This window comes from Protomyctophum bolini, assembly GCF_963924005.1.
Source record: "Protomyctophum bolini genome assembly, chromosome: 1".
NCBI lineage: Eukaryota > Metazoa > Chordata > Actinopteri > Myctophiformes > Myctophidae > Protomyctophum > Protomyctophum bolini.
The window spans coordinates 17,270,781-17,298,631 of NC_137862.1; the positions used below are offsets into that span (position 1 = coordinate 17,270,781).

Below are 27,851 nucleotides of genomic sequence, written 5' to 3' on the forward strand. Positions count from 1 at the left end.
CTCTCTCTCTCTCTCTCTCTCTCTCTCCGTTCTTCCTTTTTTTGTGTCAGGTTTTGAGGCAGAGATTTATTAAAGTAGGAAGTGAGAGGGGGGTGGCGGGGTGTAGGTGAGGTTGTGCGGGGGGTGGTGTGGGGTGGGGAGCAGGACAGGTTGGCAGGGGGGGAGGGGGGGTGGATCACTGGCGTCCTGACAGGTCCTTTCCCCTGCTCCGTTTGTTTAAAGGGGGTTTGTAAAAAAAAAATGCGGACAGCCTTATCTCGGCGGTGCTGACAAAAGCCTGCCCTCTCCCCCCAAATTAAATTGGACCCATAGCGGCGTGATCAAATCAGTTGGCAGGCGGAAAATTCGAGCCGTCAATCACCGCTGTTGCCTGATAAGAGCGGGCAGGCGGGCAGGAGTCCCGGCAGCGTGAGAGGAGAGGAGGAGAGAGAGAGAGCCTTAGGGCTCATTCCGCTCCGACACCCAGGTGATAACTCAGGAACCTCGGGGAACCTCTGAGCTCAGCAGAGACCACCCCCCACCCCCCGTTCTCATACCGCCCCGTCTGTCACAACCTTTGTGCCCTTACACACGTATACACACCGTCACATGTACACATTACACACGTATACACACCGTCACATGTACACATTACACACGTAATACACACCGTCACATGTACACACTGGTTAGACAACGGCAAGGTATGTGTGTACCACTCTTCAAACACCCTTGTGCACGTATCTTCATGTTGCACACCATACATACAGACACGCACGCACGCACGCACGCACGCACGCACGCACGCACGCACGCAAGTATCTTCATGTTGCACACCACACATACAGAAACACACACACACGCACGCACATCTGCTGAGCTCACAAACGTACACCCAGCATGAAATTAATTTTGCCCTGATTTCTTTTCACAGGACACCTTTTATCCCCCACCTCCCATCTGTATTCAAATTAGACTCCCTGGCAGGTTTCTCTAATAGTTCCCAATCTCTGTTTCTAATATATGTGTGGCCATTAGACATTTACTTGTCGCTTGCTACCGTAATCATCCATTTTAATTGGGGATCGTTTCCTTTAATCTTTAAGGAAGAGACAAAACAAAAGCCTTATTTTGTGTCATTGTTGATGTTTAAAGACATATTCTGTCTCTCTTCTGAGTTTCATCTCAGCTCTCTGTCTCCTTCACCTCCTCCTTGTCTCTCTCTGTCCATTTCATTCTCCGTCTCCTCCTCTACTCCTTCACCCTTCCCAGCTCTGTCTTTCTCATTCTATTTCCCTTTCCCCTTCCTATACCTACCTCAATGTTTCTAACCTACGTATATATCTCTCTCTCTCTCTCTCTCTCTCTCTCTCTCTCTCTCTCTCTCTCTCCTCTCTCTCTCTCTCTCTCTCTCTCTCTCTCCTGTCTACGCACGCAGGTTTTGTGAGTTTTGATAACCCGTCCAGTGCTCAAGCCGCCATCCAGGCCATGAACGGCTTTCAGATAGGCATGAAGAGGCTGAAGGTTCAACTCAAGCGGCCAAAGGATGCCAACCGACCTTACTGACCCCTCTGCCATCCATACCCAGGTATATGCCACTGCTAAGCCCATGCTGAGCCAGAATGCTCCATTCCACACCATACCAACCCATTCCAGAATGACAGTATAAACCAACCTCGCAGTGAAACAGACTCACTCATTGTGTTCAGTTTAACTTTTTTATTTATGTTTTGCTTTCATTGACAAAGCACAAATCAAGTAGGCTACCTTTTGTCATTTATTGTAAACAAATTTGAATAAAGTACGAATTAAATAAATAAGAACTCTCTGAACTTCAAAACCTGTCCAAAGTCTATGACACTAAACCAGGGCTAATCAACTTAAGATGGCTCAGGGCACTCAGCAAAATTCCCAAAGTCCAAGGGCCGCAAGCTAAACATTTCAGTATAATTTTTGAAACGTTTACAAATGTATTTTGTAACGGAATACATGACTAGTCTAAAAATGAAGGCAACACATTTCCATCTATGAGGCAAACCTCAGTGAACAAAAACATTGTGATTAATGCGGAAGTTTCGAAATGAGACTTCATTCAGAAAATGTGAAGAGAACATATATTATAATGAACAGATTATAACAGGTGAATAAATCAGAAAGTGGTTAATACTCAGCTGACATCAATCAGGCCGTATCACTTTGTCTTGGAACAAACAATACAATACCGAAAATCTTGTTCAAAACAATGAAAAACCAATAATATTTGTATTGGTATGACCATGACGTCCGCAGATACATTAAGCAGGGGCCGCATGCGCCCATGGGCCGCAGGTTGAGTAGCACTGCACTAAAGGCTCACGCATTCTCCAGTTTTTAGGAGTATGTCACTGAGCTGCCGTGATAAGCCACTCACTACTCATCCCATGCACATGTCTCTGTGTGTTTACTAACACGCTGGTTAGGTTATCACCTAAAAGCTGAGTATATGCGTCCCGCTTAAGTGGAGATCAAATGGTCGGCAGACCATAATGTTAATAGCACACTATGGGAACAAAACCACACCCCTGCAAAGTACCAATATTTACAAGCGACTTTGGAGAAGAACAAACCCTAAGTCGCTTCTAATAAGCGAAACAGACTGAGAAACAGGTTCCTCAGCCTCTTGGTTAGTAGTAATCTTAGCACTGCTAGCCTTCGCTGTGCTGTTCAGTATATGCGTCATATAATTTTTTTTAAGATTTGTTTTTGACTTTTCAGCCTTTATTGATAGTATCAAGTGAAGATAGACAGGAAAGAGGGAGAGAGAGAAGGTGAGAGACACGCAGCAAAGGTCGTCATGAACGGGACTCGAACACGCAACGTGCTGTCAGGCCAAAGCCTATAATGTGGCATGCGCCTGGACCACTTGGCCAGCGGGCGCCCCCATATAACATTTCTTAGTCCGAGTTTCGAATCATGTCTGGCTTTGGAAGGCTGCCAAATAGCCATTGTAAATCTGAGCGCACGTTGTTTCAAATGTCAAGAAAGGGCTTTAAGTGACTCTGCTTTGGACATTTCACACAAATAGACCCCCTCTGGATAACATTTATAGTGTTTGAGGGTTCATTTTCCATTGTGCTAATAGACACCGCTTACGATGAAGTAAAACAATAGCGTTTAAGTGATTAAAAAAACTTGTCAGCAAACGTTTCAGGAATATTATTTCCTTAAATATCAACAATGAAAGTGTCAGGATATTGGGGGCTCTGCAAATTATGCCACTATCCACAGATAATGAGAATCACATTGAACCTCTTCACAGTCTCCTCCACTGGAGAGTGTTTGTCAGGTGCTGTCAGTTTCCACAGAATATACCTGTTTTTTCATTCTCACAGGCCTTCCATTTTTTCTTTTCTTTTTTCTTTTCTTTTTCTTTTTCTTTTTCTTTTTCTTTTTCTTTACCTGTGGGTTATTAGCGTGTAACTTTATGACATCACCAATAGCCCCACTGTGCAATATAACACCTGTCTACTACTGGGCCAGAGTGGCGAACGGATGCAAGCTGTTAAACTGCAAATTTACTGTAGCCATGGGTGATAATTTTCTTCCTAAAATAACCCAGGTAAGACTTTTTTTCAAGTGTTCTGTCAGTGTCGCTTTCAGTGGATTTCTGCCCATTTTATCTGAGCTTTATGGTGAAACAGATGACATAGTTATTACAAATAAAATAAAATAAAAGTAGCCTACAGTAAAAAAAAATATATATAGTAGTAAAGTAAAAGTATCAATACCACAATGTAGAAATACTCTGTTACGTAAAAGTAACACTCATTGTTGATGAGGGTGACAGGTGAACGTAAATTATTCAAATAAAACCAAGCCATCCCAACCAAGAGGTATAGTCTAAAAATTCCCTCGGAAAGGAAACAAAACAAAACAAAACATTAAATAAAAAACACCATGCATTCCATCACTCTAAGAACAGCTAGAGAAGCTAAACCCCTCAATAAAGATTATTCTGTCAGTATAAAAGATGTTCTACTATTTTATGCCAGATTTTAAGAATCATAGCCATTCCATAACGCTGGTGCTTTTGCTTCTGTCGGGCAGAAACCTCATATCTCTTTCGTAAATGAATGCCCTTTTCTTCTGTGTATAAGATCTGTGTTGCACAAAAGTTGTGAAAATGGAAAATTGCATCGCGCTGCAGTGCATTGTGACCATTATATAATAATAAAAAAGGGACGATTTTGGACATAGGTTTCTGCCTGACAGTGACAAATCCATATCCGCTTTCTTTCTCTGTGAATCATGTGCACAGCATCTTTAAAGGCACACATTGAGATTATGCTTTTTGTTATTATTAATGCTGTATATTTTGCACTGGACGGCCGTCACACCACAGAACAGACAGAAATCATAATATATATCTCCCTGTAATATATCCTGCCCACGTTCAAAATTACACTTAAAAAACAAAGCCAAATAACTCCCATCAAAAGCTCCAGAATTTACAGATACAGTCACATACTGTAGCTGTCAATATTCCCAACAATATTTTTGCATAATTTGTAAGGTGTCAGTTTTACTGCGCTCCACAAACTGCCACCAAAACATATTCAGAAAAAATCAGGTATTCAGCACAGATAATTTAAAAAACAAATGGTCCCAAGGACATTGTAACTTATATTGTGTTGAGTGATTCAACAAAATTGTTTTCAGCCGAGTTAAGTGATATGTATTCCAATCAGGCGGACTCTGTCAGTCTGCAATATCGGAAATCTATTGCAGCGCTGAAGGCAGGTCTCAAGTAAACTAACTAAACTGAAAATAATGCATTTTACTGTGTTTACCTGTTTTATGATGCTGCCAGATGTTAAATCATGCAGTACATTCATAATCAGGTGCTTACAGTAGAATAAGGTAGATAGAGCCATCGGAATTTGAGCTTTCACATAATTGTAGGCCTATTCAGAAAATCAGGGATTCAGCACAATTCCCAAGGAAATTATGAAGAAAGGGTACCCCCCGGCATCCCGACTCTTCCATAAGGGCCTACTCTGTCACTGTCATATTTAATTTAAAGAATCATTGCCCGTCCATATAGCTGCCAGTGCCACAGTAGAATTATACAAAGGAATCTTGTTTTCTCCATAAAATCTGTCATTACAATAACATGAGGCCAAGATAATTTCTTTCCTGCAAAAATACAGGAAAGGAGAAATAGACCGTAATGCTATTTGTTTGTCTTATATTTGACTCTCTAAAAGCCATGGGATGACATTAACGGAGGACGGTATGCAATAGAAATGATAAATGCTCCCTTTATCCCTTGCCTGATAGCATTTGAATAGAGCTGTGTCCTGCTAATTGAAGGGAGGCTTTCAGAGCAGACACCCCGAGGAGAAGGGGGGGGGGCATTTTGATGTAGCACATCAATGAAGGGACAAATGGAGAATATCCTGAAACCCGTCGGTACGACAGGATACTAGGATAGTCATTGTAGCGCACTCAGTGTGTCTCTAAATATGGCCATTTCACACCATGACAATCTGTCATCCACATCCTCATGGAAGCGTGTGCCTGTGCGCGGGCCTGTGTGTGTGCGTGTGCATGTGCGGGCCTGTGTGTGTGCGTGCGTGCGTGCGTGCGTGTGTTTATGTCCCTTTTTTGGTTCCTGGCCCGGCTCAATCCATCTCTGTGTTTTATGTTATTACAGCAATTGCCTTGTGTTGAGGAAAACCAATAGCCCAAAACCAACACCAATCACATGAAAACATCAAAGAAAAAAGAAAAGGGAAGACAAACAAAATGAGAAGTACTACTATACTCCAGTTGGAGCATCTGAAGCGAGCTGTACTGTATAGCTCTGGATTATGTGGCTCTCAGGCAGAAACCTCTTTTGTCCATATTTGTTTTGAAATCTTTTCATGTTTGCCAAAGAATAGCAGACCTACTGTACCAGCTCACAATAGGTAGCAATGCAAGTGATTGGATGCAGAGGGGGTTAAGGAGGGAATTATTATACGGTAGAGTAGAAGACCTCTGGGAGACTTGTGGGAAATATACTGTAAGTATACAGTATGCATAGGCAATTTTAACTTAAAAAGTTAAATACTGTATATATATATGTTTTGTCAATTGTAGCTTCATACTCATTTATATTTTTCGAGATGAAGATGAAGCAGGGACCCCCCACTATTGTATACCATTGCGTTGCAGAATGATGAAACATTTTAATGAATTAGATTTCATTGATATCTTCACAGACTTGTTTGACAGCATTGGCATTGTGTAGTGTAGCTTGTAGATCTGATATGTTCAGCTAATGTTCCCCTCAGAATAGGGATGCTAGGGTTCAAGTGGTTAATATCAAACAAAAATAAAGAGTTCCTATCACACAAAGATTTGGCGGCCCCCCTGTAGTAGCTATGAGGACCCCCTGTTGAAGACCCCTGCAATATAGCGTTTGAAAGAGCTGTGTACTCTACATGTTGGCCATATGCATGACCATGTTTAAAGGGTTGAACATTGTGTTTTGGTTTAATTTGAGTTAGTTAGTTATTTTTTTCTTTTCTGTTCCATTCATGTGCAACCTCTCTCAATCAGTGTAGAATGATTTCTACGGTAGACACCACATCCCCCGGGTTGAGTGGTAGATTACACGCTGAAATTATGTCCTGAGTCTTATAGATACTGTAAATGTACCGCAAAAATGACTTATGCACTCAACAATGTGAGGCAAATCCAATTATTGTAGGCTGGACAAGTTTCTGAAATATGAATTTTGCTCATTAAGGGTTATCTCTATGAATAGGCCTATATAATACAAGTTCAACCTTTAAAACTGTAAATAATTTTAGCTTGAGAACATGGGATGACTGCTTTGAACGATGGAAAGGCAATTTTTTTTCATGTGTATTTCTGTTGTAGGCTATTTCTTGATTTCATGTCTCTTTTGTGTTTGGGTTTGAAGGTAATAACAACAATAACCTTATTTTATTCAAGAGATAAAAATAAAACAACCTTAAAATAAGGGGGGGGGGGGGGGGGGATTTTAATTTTTACATTTTGTAGGAAAAATCCCACAGCTTCTTTCCTTCTTTTTGCACCCCAACCAACCTGGCAACCTGACAATCACAGTGTGAGACGGTCCCTTTCTCCGCTATAGCCACACCCCCTTCCACACACCACCAGTCACGGAGCAGGCTATAGCCACACCCCCTTCCACACACCACCAGTCACGGAGCAGTAAGTTGATCCCACGGTGTCATTTGGACGTCATGTTAGTGGGACTGTGACTGCCTTGCATGACGTGGTGGTGATGTGGATTGGTCTCTTTTCTATATACGTTACACTCTTTCTCTATCTATATATTCTGCCCTGCTCTCTTCATATATAAATATAATATATTTATTTTTGTGGCAGTTTGTGGAGTGCAGTAAAACTGACACCTTTCTTATCTGGTACTGTAGCTCTGTTGTCTGTACTGTGACTCTGACTTGCACCTCTTTTTTCTTTTTTTACCTTCTGTCATGGAAAAGTGTGTGTGCGTGTGGCCGTGTGCGTAGGTGTGCGCGTGTGTTGTACTCTTCTCTTCTCTGTTGCTCCTCATCCACACCAACACTCGCTTTTATGGCGATCTATTATTTCTTGATTCTCTGAACAACAACAAAAAAAAAGGGCAAATAAAGCCCTTTCCTTACTTATTGGACTGACAGCTGTGTGGAGTTGAGAGATGGCCAGGATGACCCTACTGTATGTTTGTGCAGCCAATTAAATCTCTCGTCCAACGTGGAGAGAGCACAGGCAAATGTTGACACTCCACTCCTCCGTGGATTCCGGCTACACGGGGAGAGTTCTTCTGCTGGATTGTTTTGTTTGCCTAACATGAGAGTCACTTCCCATTTATTTATTTATGAGGGTGCAAACCAATTACACTGTGATAGCATAGCTGCAGGCGGTGGTACAGTCACAGAGCCAAAAAATCTCCATGCACACAAGATGCATATATGCGCAAGCAAACGCACGGAATAGAAATGAAAAACAAATACCCTGGTTGGATAATTTAGTAACAGCAATTTAGTGCGCTACTTTTGTTGTGTTATCATGTTGTTTTGTACAGATACGCCTCTGAATAAACTAGATATCATGTAATAGCATTAAATGTGAAGTAATTGTCATATTAAAAAAAAGGTCGTTTTGAAAGCTTCACGCGAAAAAGCTAGGTCCTTTCTTTGAAAGTTAAACTTTCTGTCCCTGGTGCCTGATAAGACTTTCCATCAAACTGGGTTGTGTTCCGTTGTGTCTTATTCTCTGTGATGCCCGGGGGGCTTTTCTTCTCTGCTGTTTCTGTGTGATGAGCTTGAGGAGGGGGTAGCCGGGCGGGCAGCCACGAGGCAGCACATCATGCCCGTTTTGGGCATGTCATTATATATGTTACATAAAACATTTGAAACAGCAGTAAAGATAAAATGCCAAACCTTTCAAATTGTTAAAAAAAAGAAGCAAACATGGAAGATCTGCAATTAGCTCACAGTGCGTCGTAATGCTTGTAGTAGTTTTCGCTATCCGCCGTACGACGAAGCACACAGGGCTGACGTGGATAAAACGTGGATTTACAGAGCCTTCTGTTAGCTGCAATGCTGAGACGGAAAGGAGGAAATGAACAAATGTCTTTAGGGAGAAATTGTCATGCTGTGCTTCTAGAAACCTGTTTACTCGGAAAAGAGTAGATAGGCCTATTGCCTTAAAATTACTCTCTATATTTTGTGTTTTACTGTAGGCCTATACCGAATTGCTGGTGTTCCATACGAGAGCTGGGTCACCTGTAAGCTGGAGTGTGTGCCCGAAAGCTCATAGCTCTAATGTTGTTGAGCTTCTAGACCTTTGCGATTTTCGGCGAGCGAGCGTTACGTCGTACGATGGAGCATAAATCAAGCCTAATGGCACGGTTTTGCCACACACACACACACACACACACACACACACACACACACACACACACACACACACACACACACACACACACACACACACACTCACACACGAAATAAGCAAGCAGAATCTCAACGCCCACATCTAAAAGAGCCGATTCCATTAAGAAAGGCTAACATGCTCTGTTTTGTTTTGTTGTTTTTCTTTTTCGGGTCCGACTGGAAAAGGTAGAACAAAGAGTGTTCCCTTCAAACAGCGACTCCTTTTCATGTCCACTCCCACAGTGAGTGATTAGCTGTGATTTGGAGGCCTTTCTTCATTCAGAATTAGGGCTCAATACACATAAAGGATGATTGGCTCCCAAACTAAATCTTTCATTAGCTAAAATGTGCACACCACAAGCACCCATTTTCAAGCACAGTGTGGCGAGTGCAATCTGCACAGTGCCAGTGAGAAGATTAGTATTTCATAAGGCCCTGAATAATGGTTAACTGTAAAAAGTGATACTTTCATTCCTTACACATTTTGAGCAGCTATACCATCCAATTCTTTATAACTGTCAAGGTTCTTTGTTCTTGTTTTTAACACATTCGTCCTTTACGTCTTTTCCTTGTGTCTTTTGTCCCCTTTTCCCTGTTTCTTACAGTGTTTGTCACAGGTTAACAGTGAGTGAAACGACACCATTGTCTCTGACAACATTCAGCAGTAGTAGTTTTTTATTCTGATTTCATTTTATTCTCCTTCCTTTTGGCAGGCATGAACGCAAGTCGTTTTAAATTAGAACTTTCCTTGGATTAGTGCTGTCACAGCGTGGATGTCTGTTCCATATGGTTAAAACATAAAATCTCCCCCCACCCCACCTCTAGCCCACTTATTTCTGTTTTTTTTGATTGACGCGCTACTCGTGTTTTTTCTTTCTTTTTCTCTCTCTCTCTCTCTCTCTCCTCGTCTCTCTCTCTCTCTCTCCTCGTCTCTCTCTCTCTCTCTCTCTCTCTCTCTCTCTCTCTCTCTCTCTCTCTCTCTCCTCGTCTCTCTCTCTCTCTCTCTCCTCGTCTCTCTCTCTCTCTCTCTCTCTCTCTCTCTCTCTCTCTATCCTCGTCTCTTTCTCATGCTGTTGGCTGTGCCTGTCAGTCTGTGTGATAACCAGGAGCCGCCATCCTGGAGCGTGTCTGCTGCAACCACAGTGAAATGTGCTCTTATTCCCCTCTCCTCTGCGTTTCTTTCTCTCACTTGTCTGTCTGTCTGTCTGTCTGTCTGTCTGTCTGTCTGCCTGCTCTGCCTGCTCTGTCTGTCTGTCTGTCTGTCTGTCTGTCTGTCTGTCTGTCTGTCTGTCTGTCTGTCTGTCTGTCTGTCTGTCTGTCTGTCTGTCTGCTCTGTCTCTATCTCTCTGTCTCTCTGCCACAGGATGAAGGACCACAACACCTTATTTCCACAAGTGCAGTAAAAAGTACAAAGACTTCTTGCTCTGCTACATATCACGAAGGAAGGGTGGTCCCTTGATCCTGCAGGAAGCTAGCTGAAAGATTGGGTGACTGAGAGAAGGATCCCAGAGTTTTTTCTCCGCCTCCTTTCCTTTTTTCCTTTTTTTATCTTTTTTTTTTCTTTCTTTGCAAATGCCTCTTTTTTCTGCGTCTTGCTTTGGCGTCTATGGAAGAAAAATGTTTTGCAGAGACCAACTTTTTGCTGCTGTTTTTTAGATGTGGGGATATAAAAAAAAACCTTTATAGACTCATTATGCTCAAAGCATGCATACTGACACAGGATAGATGCCACCCACGCACACACACACACACACGCACGCACACACACACACACACACACACACACACACACACACACACACACACACACACACACGCGCAGGCAGACATGCATATACACACTATTAGCGAACCAAACAAAACACATTTAAAGATGCTTAGACTTAAAAACTTTGAAAAAAAGAAAAAAAGAAAAGAAAAAAACATTTTCTTAAACATTCTACTTTGTACATGTATAAATACGTGCAAATGCCAATTCAACTACTGACACACATACATACGCACACATAGACACGCACAGACACACACACACACACACACACACACACACACACACACACACACATAAGACAGACACGCATGTGTGCGCATGCACATGCAGGCACACACACACACACACACACACACACACACACACACACACACACACACACACACACACACACACACACACACACACACACCAGCCTGCTGCCATTTTGGTTTTTGTGCCTACACAGGTGTTGTGCTCTGTGACAGGGCAAGCTCTGGATGGAAACCGTGGAAGAAGAGGAGCGAGGAGAATCCAGGATAATTTACATGCATCATTCCTTAGGAAATAGGGACCAAAGGACTAAAAACGCTTTTTAAAAGAATATAAATATATAAATATATAAATATATATTTAAAACTCTTACCTTGTAGCTGCAAGTATTACAATTTAATCGTAGTAAAGAAAAAAAAGAGAAAAAAAAAAGAAAATTAATGAAATCATTAAATCAATATCCAGTGGCCTAACTGTATGTAAGAGATACAAGAAAAATGGAAATAATGTATAAATACAAAAAGGACTTAAAGGAGTCTTTAGTATAGGGTCTGATTATCTTGGTCTGGTTGCTGATCCATAGCACCAGGTTGTAGAAATAGTGAAAGTAGACTAGGAGAAAAAAAAATGTAGATTTGCAAATTTTTGCTGTTGTTTTTAAAGGAAAAAAATACTTGAACTTGTAAAGAAAAATGGGGGGAACGTAAAAAAAGAAAAGAAAAAAGGAAGGATTTTTGTCCACCCCTGTAAGCAGTGAGTCTGTTTTTTCTGGGACGTTGAGGCCCGGCCACTGGATATATCTCGCTCATCACAATGTACAACTCACCACGCTCTCTGGCAAGCCAGCAACGAACCACTCCGCAAGGGGAAGGAAAAAAATTAAGAAAAGAAAAAGGACGACAAACAAAGAGGATGAACTTTAAACTCTGCGTCTGTGCTGGACAGGGTGGAGGTGACGGTTCCCCACTGGCCTTTTGTGTTCAAGCGACAATCCACTGTAAAGACCAAGATAAATGGACACGGAGTGAATCTGTTTTCTTTCCTTTTTTGTTTTGTTTTCAAAGCTTTTGTATTCCAAAAGGAAGTGTGAATCATGAAACTTAACTGTAAACTGTAAAAAAAAAAAAAAAAAAAAGAGGGATGACTCTGCAAAGCGAGATGGACAGATGAGGGGAAAGAACAGAGGTTTAAAGCTGATAGCTACTGAAACTGCCAAAAGAATGGACTCAAAGAATGAAGTATACAGCCGTATGTCTATGAATTGGCTCTAATGGGAATTGTAAACAAAACAAAAACCACATTTTTATCTAGCCATTTTCAAAACCACAGGTACAGTATAAGTATAAGTAATCAAGGCTGGCATATTGTCCACTGAAGCTGTTGTAAAAAAACAAAACAAAAGAACATTGCTCCCTGTCTCCGGGCAGATGCAAACAAACATTGCGCAGAGGAGCAACTCGATTTCCTGTGTCGACGGCATACGAGCGCAGGCTTTGAGAGTTTGTTTAGCTTTGCCATGTATAATGTAAATGCCACCCGTAACATGTTTCCCCCGACCTGCTTCCTTCATATATTATGCATATAGAACCTACTGCTTCAATAGACTATATTATTCTAAAAGTACAGCAAACAGTTACACTCACTTGCCACCCCCACCCCATTTCTCTGGTACTCCCACTGCCTGTACCTCCCCATTTGATGATTCTAAATGTCTGGATGTGTGACCCTCCACACAAGGACATCAATATGATTGTAATGGTCCTAAAAGGTGCTCCAATCAATTCCTTTTGTCAGCTCACATGCGTACCCACCCAGCGTACCCACCCAGCCCCTTTGATGACGGGGATTGGAATCAAACGGAAGCAAGGCGGAGATAGAACAAGGCGTACTAAGGGGAGGGGGGGGGGTTGTGGTCAATGGCCACTCATGCCCGACTTCCTACACTACTGTCACATCCGACCTCCACTTGATCCCTTAAAACTGATGCTTCTCGGACGATCCACCAGGGACCAAATCCTTACTGTCAAAAGCTGTAGCCAAGTTGTTCTGGTGCCAAATACTGCACACACGCACGCATGCAGTGCTGCCTGCCTTCCTTTCCTTCAGAAAATGGGATTGAAGAGTTGATAAGGGAATCTCTTGGCATCTATTAAGTACCTGCTGTATTCCATCCAGCATGCACTTGCTTACCTCTCCTCTGGGACTCTCCCGCTCTTCCTCAAAATCTCTCTCTCTCTCTGTCTCTGTCTCTGTCTGCCTGCCTCTCTTTACTTTCTCTCCAGAGAGAGGAACAGACCAGACACATTGCAAAGCGTCGCGGGCAGCGGCTGATAAAACCTGCCAGCTACCGACCATCTACAATGACTTTCACGCTTGCTTCCACACACTTCAGTGTTGTCCTTTGTGTGAGCACGACTCTCTGTCTCTCTTGAACATTTCCCTCTACGAGTTTTAGCCTCCCTCCTAAGCACAACAGCCCCAGCACGGTTCGGCTGTTCCTTCCAAAAACCACAGCCACAAATGTTCAGCGGATCTACCGTCGGAGCGTCATTTTCCAACCTGCCTAATGTCTTTTCTCACTACCCTTCGATTATCTCCCTCGCCGTATTAGACATGCTATTTCACCTTTCCCTCTAATCACAGTGTAATCGCCACCCCTCTATACATTAGCGGCAACCAAGTGAAAAATCATCAGGATAATCACTTGGACCAAATTACAGGCGAGATGGTCCCCTGAATGTGCGGCAATGACAGAAGGAAGATTAGAGAGAATTATGTTTGTGCCTACTCCCTGGCAAGGCTGACGACAGCTGACCTGGCACCAATAATACTGCAGAATTTATGGAACAGGGGAACAGAGATATGGGATAAAGCTCTGCATATCATAGCAAGGTGTTAATATTGGATAGTGGATTCACTGGATTGACGCAGGGAGGATTATTGTGAGAGCAAGGTGGGAAGCAAAATGTCTGAAATCTTTCTTTTAGCACAAAGGCGTCTCAACAATAGTGGGTAAAATTGGGTTGAAACCAACAATTATGCCGGGAATCTGCAGTTCCTTAAATGCAGCTGTTGTGTGGCCTGTGTTATTGTCCTTCTGCTTTCAGCATGTAATTGTGTCTCAAACTACCTCCACCATTTTCTACAAAACAACCTGCTCTGAAATGCTTTTCCAATCCCCCCTGCCCCATCCCCCCAGTTGTATTACAGTTGGGACACCTGCAAAGCACAGAAGCAGATTGTTTAGTCGCTAGCACAGTAGTTCTTTGAATTCAAAATGATGCCCAACAGGACATGGTTGGTAACATTTGGGTTCTTCCAAATTGCCTTTCATTGCCTCTCTGGAGCCTAATTATTCTCTGTCATATGACCACGTTACTCGAAAACCCTGTACTTAGTTGACCGGAGTTCCCCAGGGCTCTATACCAGGCTAAAACTGAGGCAGTGTACGTGTGCAAAAAGGTCCTTGAATCCATGTAAAGTAGGCCAACATGAGGCCACGTTCTACCGCCAACCGCATGCGCTCATTATTCATGCAACGCTAAATTGATCAATGGGAGGTCTAATGTTCCATGAGCAATGATTCTGCTTAGGCTCTGCTGTCTTGAAAACTACCTCCCGCAAGACTCTCGCTCTCTCTGTGACGCCTCAACAAGAACCATGGATGCCTGCTTCATTGGTCTCTCTTCATCTGATGGCTCCTGTACCACAAATGCTGTACCAGCACCCGCTGTTACAAAGATTCTACTTAATGGCAGGTTAAGTCTCCCGGCGAGCCAGAGCCCAGCCCAGCCTAGCGTCCTGCTGTCTGCATGGCTAACAGTGCCAGTCTCATCCTGCCTTTTTTCCTCACTATGCCAATGCTAAATTAGGCAATGTGAAATCAGCCCTTCAATAGTTTTAACAAGTGTGCTCGTATTGCTCTTAGCACCCCAGGGAGGATGTTTATTGCTGTGTAGGGTTACAAGAATAGCTGTGAAGCAGATTCCGGGACGATGAAAATGAGGAGGAGAGATATATATTTTTTCTTTCATTATTTTGTCGCTCATTCATTGACTGGAGTAGTTTTCAAGCTCCTAGATCCTGTCCTCATTGTCCAGGCCGCTGTTTACTACCAAGTGGCCTTGAAAAATTACAACTAAAAAACAGGGACTCGCCCCACTTTCACCGCCACTAAAGGGAATTTTAAATGTGATGTTTTTTCCCAGTGCTGTTATTCTGAATATACGTAGCTACTCATATTAACCCAGAGGACATTGTGTTTAACCAACATGTTAAACAATGCTGAGAGACGCTAATACAGCAGTCCAAACAACCATGAATTGATTGTGTCGGTGGCAGAGCTTATACTGGGGAACTTTGAGGGATTGCTTCTACGAATACACGGTACTTGTCAGTTGGCTCTCAGGTCTCAAGCGCACTACGATCACGTTACATGCACTGTAACGTCAGCATCTAACAACAACAAACCGCTTAAGAGGGGAGTTATAATATCAGCTAACAACAGCAAACCACTTAGGTGCATCAAAACACCGGTCCAAAACAATTAAGGATAACTATACTACATACTGTACATAAATGACAGACCTCACTGTAATACTCCATGGCATTGTTTCTCCAAAGATGCTGAGTTGTCAGTCAACCCGTTCTTGCAGCGTATAGGCTTTCTGTGGTTGTAATGGCTTTATTTAGCATTCCACAAGGTCAGTCCCCCTGAGGAGTTAGTACCCTCGGAGGGTCCGACTGGCCCATGGCAGGGCAGAGTGGAGAGCTTGCCGGAGCGTGTCTATAAGTCTCCAGGCCCCTGGGTGCAGAACACTCACCCTAAAATAGCAGTGATTGTCAAGCAAAGGAAGTGAAATGTAATTGACTGAAAGTGGAGAGATAATTAAGGGAACCTGTTGGACAGGAGAGAGAGAAATTAATGCCGCTCATTTAATAGCTGCTTGGGGAGAGAAGAAGAGATAGGGGAAGATTCTCTGTCATCTCACTTTAGCACAGAAGAGGCTTTTGCTTTGGAAATGGGATTTTGTTACAGGGGAACGGAAGGTGGTGGAGGAGGAGGAAGAAGAGGCGGTAGGAGGAGATGGAGCAGTGGCATTTGGGGGTGGTAGGGCGGGAGGAGGTGAGGGGGGCGCTTCATGCTAAACTGAAACTCCACAAAATCACTCCCCGATATACTCAGGGCATCAGGCCTTATGATGTCATGATTAGTGGAGGAGTTCAGAGCCTTGCCGTAGCCTCCCCGAACCCGGAGGAATGATGAGCGCGGAGTGCTGAGGAAGAAAGACGACTGAAAGAGGGGGCGGGGGGATTGGGGGATTGGGGAGGGAGGGGGGGGGGGGGGGGGGTAATTGTGCCGGAGTCCATTGACATGGGATCCTACCCAGTCATTAGGGAGCGCCGAGTCGGCACGGGCGGGGCAGAGGAGCTATCTAGAAACCTTGCCTTTGGAATTATCCAGATCGTCAATGCATTTTCAAAAGAACCACAACAAGAAAATAACGGCTTAGATCCCTTATCGTGGACAACAGAATGGGCAGTCCATCACTGGAAGTGTGCAATTACGTGGGACAACAAAGCTGAGAGCAATGAAGACAAAGACCTTTCTTTTTAACTCTTTCGTGTATGTAAATATTAGAAGAAAAAAAAACATACAGAGGCAGGTTGTATGAACTCTATAGCAGCTTGAGAAGCCCAACTCTGTGGGACAATGATGTCACTATAAAAATGTATCCACAGCAGTGCAGGGATCTATGGGAGAGAGTTTGAGTCATTTTTAAGCCCCTCACTTTTGGTTACTAAACACACATCCTACAACACTATGCCCAGGAGCAGGGCTTAGAGAGGATTTCAAGTTCAGCTCTAGTTTGGAATCTAAAACCATGGCCCCGAAGCTATCTGCTAATTAAGATTCTGTTTACACTGACACGTCATGATTTCTCTGACAGTAGAAAGATTGCCTGCGTGGTAATTGGATTAGTCTGACTGGGGCTGATGAGGAGAGAGTGTGACAGTGACAGTGCTTCTCATCCATCTGCATGCCCGCTACTTGCCACCACTGGTACAGGGGTGAGAGAGAGAGAGAGAGAGAGGGAGAGAGAGAGAGAGAGAGAGAGAGAGAGCATGTCAGTCACCGCCACACTTTGCAGCACCACTGGCAGTTAACGGGCAGAAGGGTTTTGCTAGATTAGAGGCTTAAAGCGATGTTGAGCTTCTAGTAGAACCGTGGGTTTGTATAGCTAGCCACCATAGCATGATATGAGACCTATATTGCTGATCATCTGTATCTGTTGCTTCTGTGGGCTAGCGACTGGGAAGTGCTGATTCCATTCACTCATATGGTATGCCGAAAACAGATTTCAAAAGGAACATTTTTTTCACGTATGCGAACAATGTCGATTCTACTAAAGCTCAACATTGCTTTAATGTACCGTACCATACTGTACATACCGTACATATGAGTAGTATCATTCCAAAATGAGATGTCTGCTATTTGAATAGTCTGTCGACTCATGCAAATGTATTACTTGTGATGAAAGTAAGACTCGGTAACCACAAAATTTGACTCATGTTCAAGAGAAAAATTATACACATTGATCTGTTATGTTGGGGATATCAAGTTGTAGAATAAATGTCATATGGATGAATATGTGGGATTTAAATTGTAATAATGTAAATATCATCTCTGTTGGGTGTAAACCTCATATTGTCCAAAACTGTTTCAGATTGACAAGCTTGTACATCTGCCACCTTGTATACTATTGTGTGACGCTGTAGTATACGATCAAGTAGGGCAAAAACGAAAAAATACAAAAAGTGAAAATATGGAAACAAGAGGTTTCTGCCCGACAGCGACGATATGGTCCAACCACAGAGGGCGAGATGAAGCAGAGAAAGGGGTCAGAAAAGAAAGATGCACTGATTTATTATTATTTATTTTATTTATTTATTTAAAATGCCAAGACTACCCAGCAGATCCCCCCCTGCCTGTCTGACTCAATCAACCTCTGCTGTCCTGAGTACAACGGCTGCGTTACTACTGTACATATAATATAGCTTATTTTTCAATTATTTTGAGCCTTCTTTATAGACCGTACAATAGATCATGTTAAAATGATTAAAACAAAACAAAAAAAAGAGAGGAAATTAATAGTTAATATATTTCAATGACTATAAGAGAAGGAACCTATGAAATAATTTATCAAGAACAGAACAGAAAGTCATTTTATTTCTTGTATATTGATACGCTCGGGTTCAAACAATGGGATTTTATATTCATGTCGGTAAATGGCTCTTTATTTTCCTGTCCTTTGTTTCCTTTATCTCCTGAAGCTGGGATAGACCCATTCTCACAAGGTTTAGTCTGATGTACTTGATATGTAAAAAGGGAGGATTTCTTTTTTTGTTTAGTTTTTTTTTTTAAATCTATTTCTTTGCTGTACAATCCCTGTTTGAAATCTCTTGTGAATGGACAATTTCAAAGAGATTTTGTTGACAGCACGTCGACTTAACGTCTGTAAAATAATTAAGAAACTGCACTGTAAAGGGATGGTGAAAGGAACCGGTCATGCGGATCTCCAAGAGATGAATCCATTGCACAACTGAGTTCAAGTGAATCAGCGTTTGCATGTTAAAAAAAAGAAAATGTCATTGGAGACCTTTTGTTCTTTTCAAAAGAGGGGGAAGAAAAAAATACCCACGCTTTTACTGTCAGATTGGTTTTGAGACCTATATGTTCTCATTTACCATTGTCTTGAAGTCATGAATTCCTCTAATCTTTTCTACTTTATGTTGAATGTTTTTATTTTTTTATTTTTTTTATGGGCCAGAGGTAATCAAAGAGACATGATTCACTTTGATCTCCTCTGCTCTTTAAGATGTGTTAAGATTTCTCTCAGAGTTGGTTATCTTGGTGCTGTCGAGGTAGCTTTGCGTGTAAACGCGATGCTAGTGGTCGACTCCGTCCACTGAAAAAACATTGTGCCAATAGTAGATATAGTTCCACTGCATTACTTTGCTCCAATCAGGTTCAAGTCGTTGACAACCAAACTAGGTTTTAATGTGAGGAGGGAATTCTGCCTTAAACACAGTCCAGTCCCCTCTGTCAGTACTACCTGTGAACACTGGTCAGACACATATTGTATTCTGGGAAGTCAGTGGTGTTTTCTTCAGTGGTTTTACTGATGCGTTGCCAGAGATGGAGCGTTCCTGCTGAAATGTGCTTTCAGCCATAAAAGCCCAGAGTCAGTTTCGCCTCAAGCCCACTCTGACGCCACAACAAAAAGGACAGAGTCATCCACCACCTGCATGTTCATTGGTTACAAGGACCAAAATGATTAACACTTTCAGCCAACTAAGCAGCTATGCTCCAATCAATACCAATACAACAGAATAAAACAATGGAAAAAGAAAAAGATGTTTATACTGTACATATAGGGAAAATTGCACCACTGTTGCATCTCTGAACATTATACGTACATTCCCAGCTTCACTCTCATTCCATCGACTTGATTTTATGGTCTTAGTGTTTGTTTCCCACGCGGAGGCAAATTTATCATAATGTAATAAGGTATTTATTTTATTTTATTTTTTTGAATGGAACAATTCTCTCTTTTTTATTAACTTGAAGAAATGATTCACTGATTATAATTATCATTTATTTAAATTTTATTTTCTGAAACTGCTGTAATTTGACTTCGGCGTTGGCTCGGGTCTGTTTTTCCCTGATTCGGGGTGGTTTCTCCCATAGTGCTCCTGACCTCTGTAGTTCTCTCTAGTTCATTATATTCTGCTTAGACTAAAATAAAGCACAGTCCTGTAGAAGATTGAGCCTGCATTGTCCTTTTTAAAAACTGTCTATGGTTGGATTGAATGATTCAATACCTATACAATGACTGAGGGCTCTGGTGCATATCAGAGCGGTGTGAGCCTTGGCCTTCATTCTGTGAAGGATGCCCGGCATCTTTCTGAGACTTGAATTCGTGGTGAGAAATGCATTCAGGACGTGTCATTGTATTAATTGAGATAATAGCGCTAAGCATATCTGAATACCAAATTAGACGAGAAGGGTAGTAGGAAAATCGTTTAAAAAGGGCGAATAATGCATAATAAATGGAACGGAGATTGGGAGTGGGAGGGGAATAAATTGTGAATTGATTAAAAGCTAAATGGATATTCAGTGGCCAGTCTTGACGGAGGTGTTACAGTTTAAACAAAACCAGGTGCAACCCGAGGGCAGATTTGATCGAGGCGTGCAAATAAAGCAGCAGCGGATCAATGGATTAATCAGAGGTATTCCTCCACACCTTCGTTTTATCGACAGACACGTTACGGTACAGAGGCAGGGGTCACATTGAGGCCTGGTCAGTGTCCTTTTTTATGGACCTTTAGCGTCCTCCTCCCTCATTAACCGGGAGCGAGGGATGACCACTCCACCAGTGACCGGGCACAACAACATCATTGCAGTATATTGGGAAAGATTGTGGATCTCCAATGTCATTGGTGTTCCAAAACAGAACGTCAATTAAAAATGTGTCTTGTGTGTCTTAGTGGGATATATTTAACTTTCTTTTTTTTATTTCATTTTTTTGTCATTCTATCATCCACTCAGGCTTATGTGAGCTCCTCGGACAGTTTTTTATTTCCTCGATTCAGTATACAGTATATATTTTATATTCATTTCAGTTGCCCCGCCCACTTCATATACAAACCCATTGCAACGTCAACCTCCATTTTAACCATGTTTTTTGGTGACTGATAGTGTCCTTCTCATAACATGAGGGGTCTGTGTTTTTTCAATTACTTTTTTAATTTATTTTTTATAATTTGTTTGGAAAATTAAAAGCATCAGGAAAGAACAAGGCTCCATAAAAATAAGAGATTTGGTGTAGAGGGGGGAAATGTATGGACCGAGTATAGACCACTGGGACACACACCGGTCAACAAGGCATATAGATTGGGTTTAAATGGTTAATAGCTTATCAACATGGATATTGTTGTGCAGTGACATGGAACCAGTCACCAGCCTGACTGAGCCCATCACTGCGGACAGAGAAAGATCAAGATTCTCTTACATCAGTGGTTCTCAGAATAGGGTATATACCCCAGGGAACATAAATGACCACACCATCCCAAGTGACGCCAAACATCATGTCTTGTTTATGGCTCCCTTTGGTGCATCAATGTAGCACGGGTATGGAAACAAGATTTATTAGTTACTAAATCTGTAGGAGGTGATCATAAAAAAAGAAGGGCCCGGCTGGGGCCCTAACTCCTGGTCATTCACATGTTGACTCCTGTGTGTTGTGTGTGTGTGTGTGTGTGTGTGTGTGTGTGTGTGTGTGGCGTCTCCAGGGACCTCGTCATTGTATCGCAGACATACCATGATTCCTTTTGACAAACTGGATTGTTCCTCGAGTGAGTTCACACTGAATTATTTCAGCCCTTTTTCGATTGCATCTCCTACCCCCTGAGATCACCCCCCCACCCCAACCCCCCCAGTGTTGCTTTTGAGTCGTAAGCCTTGACAGCCACCGTTGTCGATACTCAATCTGTCCTGTAACCCCTAAAGCTGATGAAATGTGCTAACAGGGGGTTTGTTTGTTTGTCTCGGGCACTGGATGGGGAGAGAGTCGAGGGAGAGGGAAAACGAAACAACAACATTCTTTTGACAGTTTCCATTTTTCCGATGTTTTGGAGTAAGGGATAATCATGAAGTATGGATTGGAAAGGGGGGGTTATTTCATTTTTTTTTGTCTTAATCCTTGTTTGAGTTGTAAAAAGTAAAAGAAAAAAGTATATTTGTTCAGAACACCACGGTTCCTAGTTTCACACATTTATCCTAGATTCCACCTTCCCTGCTATTTCAATCAATTATTGTGGTTTTGTAAATTCTCTGCACTGGTTTTTCATGGTTTTCCATGCCCCATGCCAAAGTGCCAGCACTCGCCCTGCAGACTGCCATCTCCCAGGCGGATGGGTGCACGTGACCTCGCCCTTTAGCTTCTCGCCCTCAGGGCGTCTTACTGATAATACTTTAAGTTCTATTCGCCTGTATCACAATGAATACAAATGTTTCAATGCTTTAAAGAACAAATACCCACAAACAATTGTTCTAATTATTACAATTTACAATTTACAATTTACAATTTACAATTTAGCAGACGCTCTTAATCCAGAGCGACTTACATTAAGCAAGAACAAAAGGCATGGGGAATACATCACATAAAAACATTTATCATGAAACATGCGTAAGCTAAGAAAGTAACAGTGGAATATATATAATGAAACTATACATATAAGCTATACATCTATACTACTATGATATACATTATGTACTATGACGTGCTATGACTACATACAATGCACTTATGCTGTTTACATAACATGCTATAAGTCTGTATCAAATGCTATCTAAGTCTACAGAATTGCTATCTAAGGGGGTGGGGTAATTATGAGTTGGCCTGCCAACATTGAAGCTGAAATAACACAACAAAAGCACAAGCACTGCACTACTGTATGTATATGACCACAGATCATTTTAAGCGATACCATGTTCCATTTAGCAAGCATGGACGTGATCACGAGTAACACCCTTTCCACCACCTATAACTACAACTACTGCTGTATGTCACCAGCTCCAATGCCGCACTGTGTATAGCGGCTTGTCACTTAGCATGCGTTTAGCATTTGACTTTTATCGTCCATTAATCTATCAGTGTCTCCATTAGGGACTCTGGAGCTATTTGAATCCTTGGCATATACTCTACAGGCCTATTAGCATGTTCTGTAATGGGAAAACATGTTGGGAACACTAAGCGTCGCTCACACCACTCAGGAAACCTGATTGTATTCACAATGCTACTCTATAAAGTGTGGATTTGCATAGAGAAAGTCTTTGCGACAGGCGCCCGTATTTTCAGAAAATAAATAAATAAACAGCTTTCGTGCATTTAGGATTTCCCCTGAAGGAGGCGGCGGAACAGGTGTGACAAAGGGCGGCACATTTCGATTCCATCCCCTCTTAACATGCAGATTCTGAAAATAACAAAAGCTTATAAGTAAATGGAAGTCTGGAGTAGACCCAGGTACGCAAAGCCGCACAATCCTTTTGATCCTATTATGTATTACAAAAGCCTAATCAATATCTAATCAGGGAGAATACAGCGCGCTGTCTTACAGAGCTCTTTGTTGTCAGGGGTGAGGTTGCCATAGTGACAGGACAGGTGTGGAGCGGCTTAGACTGTGTGCGGTATTGATGGAAATTAAGAAGCATTGATGAGTGTTGAAGATGTTGGGATTGAAAAAGGGGAGATAATTAAAGTGAGAGATGCAGGCAGGATATTTAGGCAGGACGTGTTTTCACCCATTTCAATTGAAACAGGCTGCGTCCTCCCTGAACCCCCCCCCCCCCAAATACTTTTACCCAAATCCAGCTCAAGTGGAGTTAGGCGGTTTTTGACCAGTGACTGTGGAGATACAAGTTCGAAGATAGTAGTTACAGTATAGGTAACTTTTTAATAATTGTCATTGCTTCAATATGTAAAACCCACACACAGACATGGAGAGATAACGTGTGTTCAATAGTGATTTATTTTGGAAAATCTTATGACAAAAAATCTGGAATGTTTTATTAATTATTATTTTACACAAATCTTCTTTTCTGGGTTCACTGGCATTAATTATGTTCATATGGGGGTCCAGAAAGACATTTGGGGGTCATTGACATGAAAACGTTTGAGAACCACTGCTATAGCCCACCAACAGTCACTAGTGGGCGCAGACGAGTGCATAGTTGAGGCTTCTCCTCATTCCAAAGGAAAATGACCAAGTTTCAGTTTGTTCATTTTGTAATACCGGTAGTTATTAAGGGCATTGGATTGGTTTGGATTATTTTTATGTTGAGCTGTCCATGGTGCTGATAGTGCACCTAAGAATGCATGCAAACCAGCTTGAATCCTATTCCTGTACATGGTCTGTCTAACCTACTGTTCACGTAAGACAGTAAGAGGTGAACCTGCCATGAAATACATATAGGCACAGCAATTAACATTAACATCGTTTGAGTATGAAAATTCAGATTATGTGCACATTCCATCCATTGAGGAGAAGGGGGTGATCTCGTAATAAAGGCTAGATGGTCTCTGACGTAGTCACCCGGCTGCCATCTTGCTTCGGAACTACAGTACAGTATGTTCAATGGCAGCTCAAACTAAAACAGTCATAACTCGCTCAAATCTTGACGGATTTACAAACGGGTTGGTTTATTTCAAATGTTGTCAACGTGGCTATGATTCAGGACGCTTATCTGCTTCATTTGGTTTATATATGAACGTCGTATAAAAGCATATGAGTATGCAGACGTCTCTGACGTTTATAACATACCAAACCGTTTGAAAATCGTTTGAAAATTATGGTTATATAGTTGTGGTTATTTAAAAGTAAATGCCCCATAGACACAATGTTATGCTGCCCCGAGGTAAGATGGCCGCCACGTAGCAACGTCGCTCTCCATTGGCCAGAGCGTGGGTGAGCCATCTAGCTTTCTTATATATATCTATCTGTGTATAATGGGTGTCCCCTATGGCACGTCCCATTCACCTACAACGGCCCCTCCCTTCATAATGTGGCACACTCGTTATGCGATGCTCAGCCAATGGCACATATTCCAGTTTATAGATTTGTTCTGGGCTTTCGTCATGATTTTGTGCATTTTTTAGCACCCCTAACCCTTACTGGTGTGCACTGCAACAGCAAAAAAGAAATAATAAATTATTGAAATTGACAATGCATTTTGATTGTCATTGCACATATTCCAGGAGTAGGATGAAGGATGTACTTCCTCTTGGTGGGGGCTCCTCAACAATGGGGGGGAAAGGGATGAAAAATAAATGCCCAGGTTTTCCAACTCAAGTGGATGGCAAAGCCCACACTACAACTATAACAAAGACAATATAGTAAACAAAACAATATTGTTATACTGTATATCGTTATAGCGCTTGGCTCTCAAGTGTCATACAAAGCAATGATGCACCCAAAATCACAATCAAAAGATAAATCCATTGTAAAAAAAAACATGCATCACCAATAACAGAGCAGCAAGGTCAGGGGCCCAGACGGGGTGACACACACACACACACACACACACACACACACACACACACACACACACACACACACACACACACACACACACACACACACACACACACACACACACACACACACACACACACACACACACACACACACACACACACACACACGCGTACGTCCTGGGTGAATCAAGATCCTTCAATGTCAGTTCATCAATTCCACTTCTACAAGAAGGGAACTGTCTCAGGATGCATGTCCCAAGTTCAATAGGCCATACTAACTTTGCTTCAGAACACAGTGCGATAATTCACAACACAGTGCAAGTATCTCCCCCTATCACCCCGTCCCCCTGCCCCCCCACACACACCCCCCCATGAACCTGATGAAGACAGGTTAGCTTTCCAAATGCTAATGTATATGTTTTGGCTGTTCAGCACCGTTAGATAAATTGAGATGAATATTATGAACATGATCTGAAGGCTGAGAGTGAGAGAGAGTGATCTATTACTCCTGCTCTAACCACCTGAGGAGTGCATTGCACGCGGCATAGCAAACTAATGAAAACGGCTCACTGCAGTATAGCTATACTATATTACTGTTTACTGGATATTCTGAGATACGTAATTATGAAGCATTTCTGGAACCACACACACACACACACACACACACACACACACACACACACACACACACACACACACACACACACACACAGGCTCCTGCTGTGCAATCTGCAATAGCACTGCTATACTATACCAAAAATTCTCTTTAACTTGCGGGTACTGTATATAGAATTGAGTAGCCGCTATAACATGAAATGTTCTGGAGCCTTTTAAGGATGTATAGACTCTTGCTGTTGCCCTAACCACTAGATAAGACTCGAGACTACTGCTGTGCAATGGATATCTTCAAACAGCGATTTCACTAATGAGAGCCAATTCTCAAACTTCAGTCTGTAACTTAGTTTTATTTGCCGGGTCTTTATTCCCATGAAAAGATTTCTGTCCCGCAGGAAATATTTTACAAGCCTCTGACATTTCCCGGGAATTTATGTGAGTATCAATTGCAACGGCTTTCCTATAAGCACGAAATGAAAGAGAGCATGAACCGAAGTGCTCAATTTTTTTTATATCTCTCTCTTTCTCATTTCAAGTTAATTCACTGGGCGGTAAAAAAAAAAAAGGCATAACGAGGTAATGTAAAGCGGTAGGCTGAGCGCGGGCATTTTTGAGTCACTGAGGCTGAGATTGAGCCTGGGCCCACCAAGGCTAACGCCAGCGCAGTGAGACAGACGCCACCACCGGAGGGGGCACACTGCCGATTGGCAAGTACGCACATCCCACACCCCTCAGCACACGCCGCTCAGCCATTGACCCGTGCGGACCGGCGGGAGTTAGCAGGGTCTGTCCGTTCTGGCCGTCGGCCCTGACTGGTCCCCACAGGAGAGCTGTCCGTCAACACCTGATTAACACTTGAGATAATAGGTCATTAAAGTTCCCCTCGAATCAATGGGTCCGATCGAGTAATCAAGCAGGAGATTGAATGAACCCAAACCACCGTGGAAGTCCTTGTGAGAGCCAAGGGCCGCTAATCATTATTGAAGAGACCCAGAGAGATACCTTTCTGTTGCACGTGTAAGCATCGTTGCCAGTTCTTGTGAGAGAAAGGGAGAAGAAACCAGGGGATATATCTTGCGCCACCCCTGAAACCTTATGCCTAAACATTTGCCATTTTTTACTATTTTGAAAAACCTTTTAAAATAGTTAAAATAGCCGATCTACAAGCTTACAATGTCTCGATGTAATGATGAATAATAATAATAATGAATTGCATTTTTATAGTGCTTTTCCAAGTGCTCAAAGCGCTTGAAAAAAGGGAAGTAAAAATGCGAACAAATCCTGAATGATCTTCTTTCTTTCTTTCTTTCTTTCTTTCCCGCCTGAAAACAACTGGGATTATCGATTTGTTCATTCCGGACACAGTTAAAAGACAAAGAATACATGAAATAAACACAATGAAAATAGTTAAAATTTGTAAATATGAAAACAAATGTTCATAGTAGAGTGTTCAAAAAGGGACATAAGATGAAGTTTAAAACGTATATGAATAAATTAATTAATAAAGATAACTCACTCAGGTCCCACTCAGTTTGGAAATCAGTAGCCTGTTTGCCATCCCCTTGCGGGCCATGACTGCATGTGTCCAAGCAGCAGCATCTGATGTATGCAGTAAGACCTTTTGTTCAAATCCCTGGGGGTGTGGGTTTGGGTCAGCGCCGGTTAACCTTTGACCTTTCAGCTCGGCGATCTCATCTATCCTCATAAATCACACTGAAGTGTCATTATTTTCTGATGCCCGTGACTTAATCACACACAAACACATAATTATTGCTGATTATAAACCATGCCAAATTACCATACGTACACACAATTTTGTGAAAACACACACACACACACACACACACACACACACAAACACACACACACACACACACACACGCTTGCACGCACGCACACACACACACACACACACACACACACACACACACACACACACACACACACACACACACACACACACACACACACACTTCATCTGTCTCATTTTCTTTGGGAAAAACACATACTGTACTAGAGTTTACCGTTAGCAGTATGAAGACATGCTTGCTGACATATATGCTCTATACACAGTAGCCATAATTGGAAAGAAAGAAGAAGAAAGAAATTGGGCCTCTTCTTCCATCACAGGTCGTACCCATCATGCAATACCTCCAGCTGGTGGCTGCTAGAGTCCCATAA

General features: G+C 42.2%; 1 protein-coding gene across 1 annotated transcript in view; it reads left to right on the plus strand.

Annotated features, from left to right (window-relative positions):
• Positions 1–27,851, plus strand: part of LOC308310692 (CUGBP Elav-like family member 4) — a gene marked incomplete at its 5' end in the record, with an annotated part of 102,223 nt that overhangs the window by 72,323 nt on the left and 2,049 nt on the right. Inside the window, one exon of the mRNA XM_080757072.1 lies at positions 1,418–1,567. Coding sequence (XP_080613198.1) covers positions 1,418–1,545 — 128 coding nt within the window. The 3' untranslated portion in view covers positions 1,546–1,567. The remainder of the gene's footprint in view (positions 1–1,417; positions 1,568–27,851) is intronic.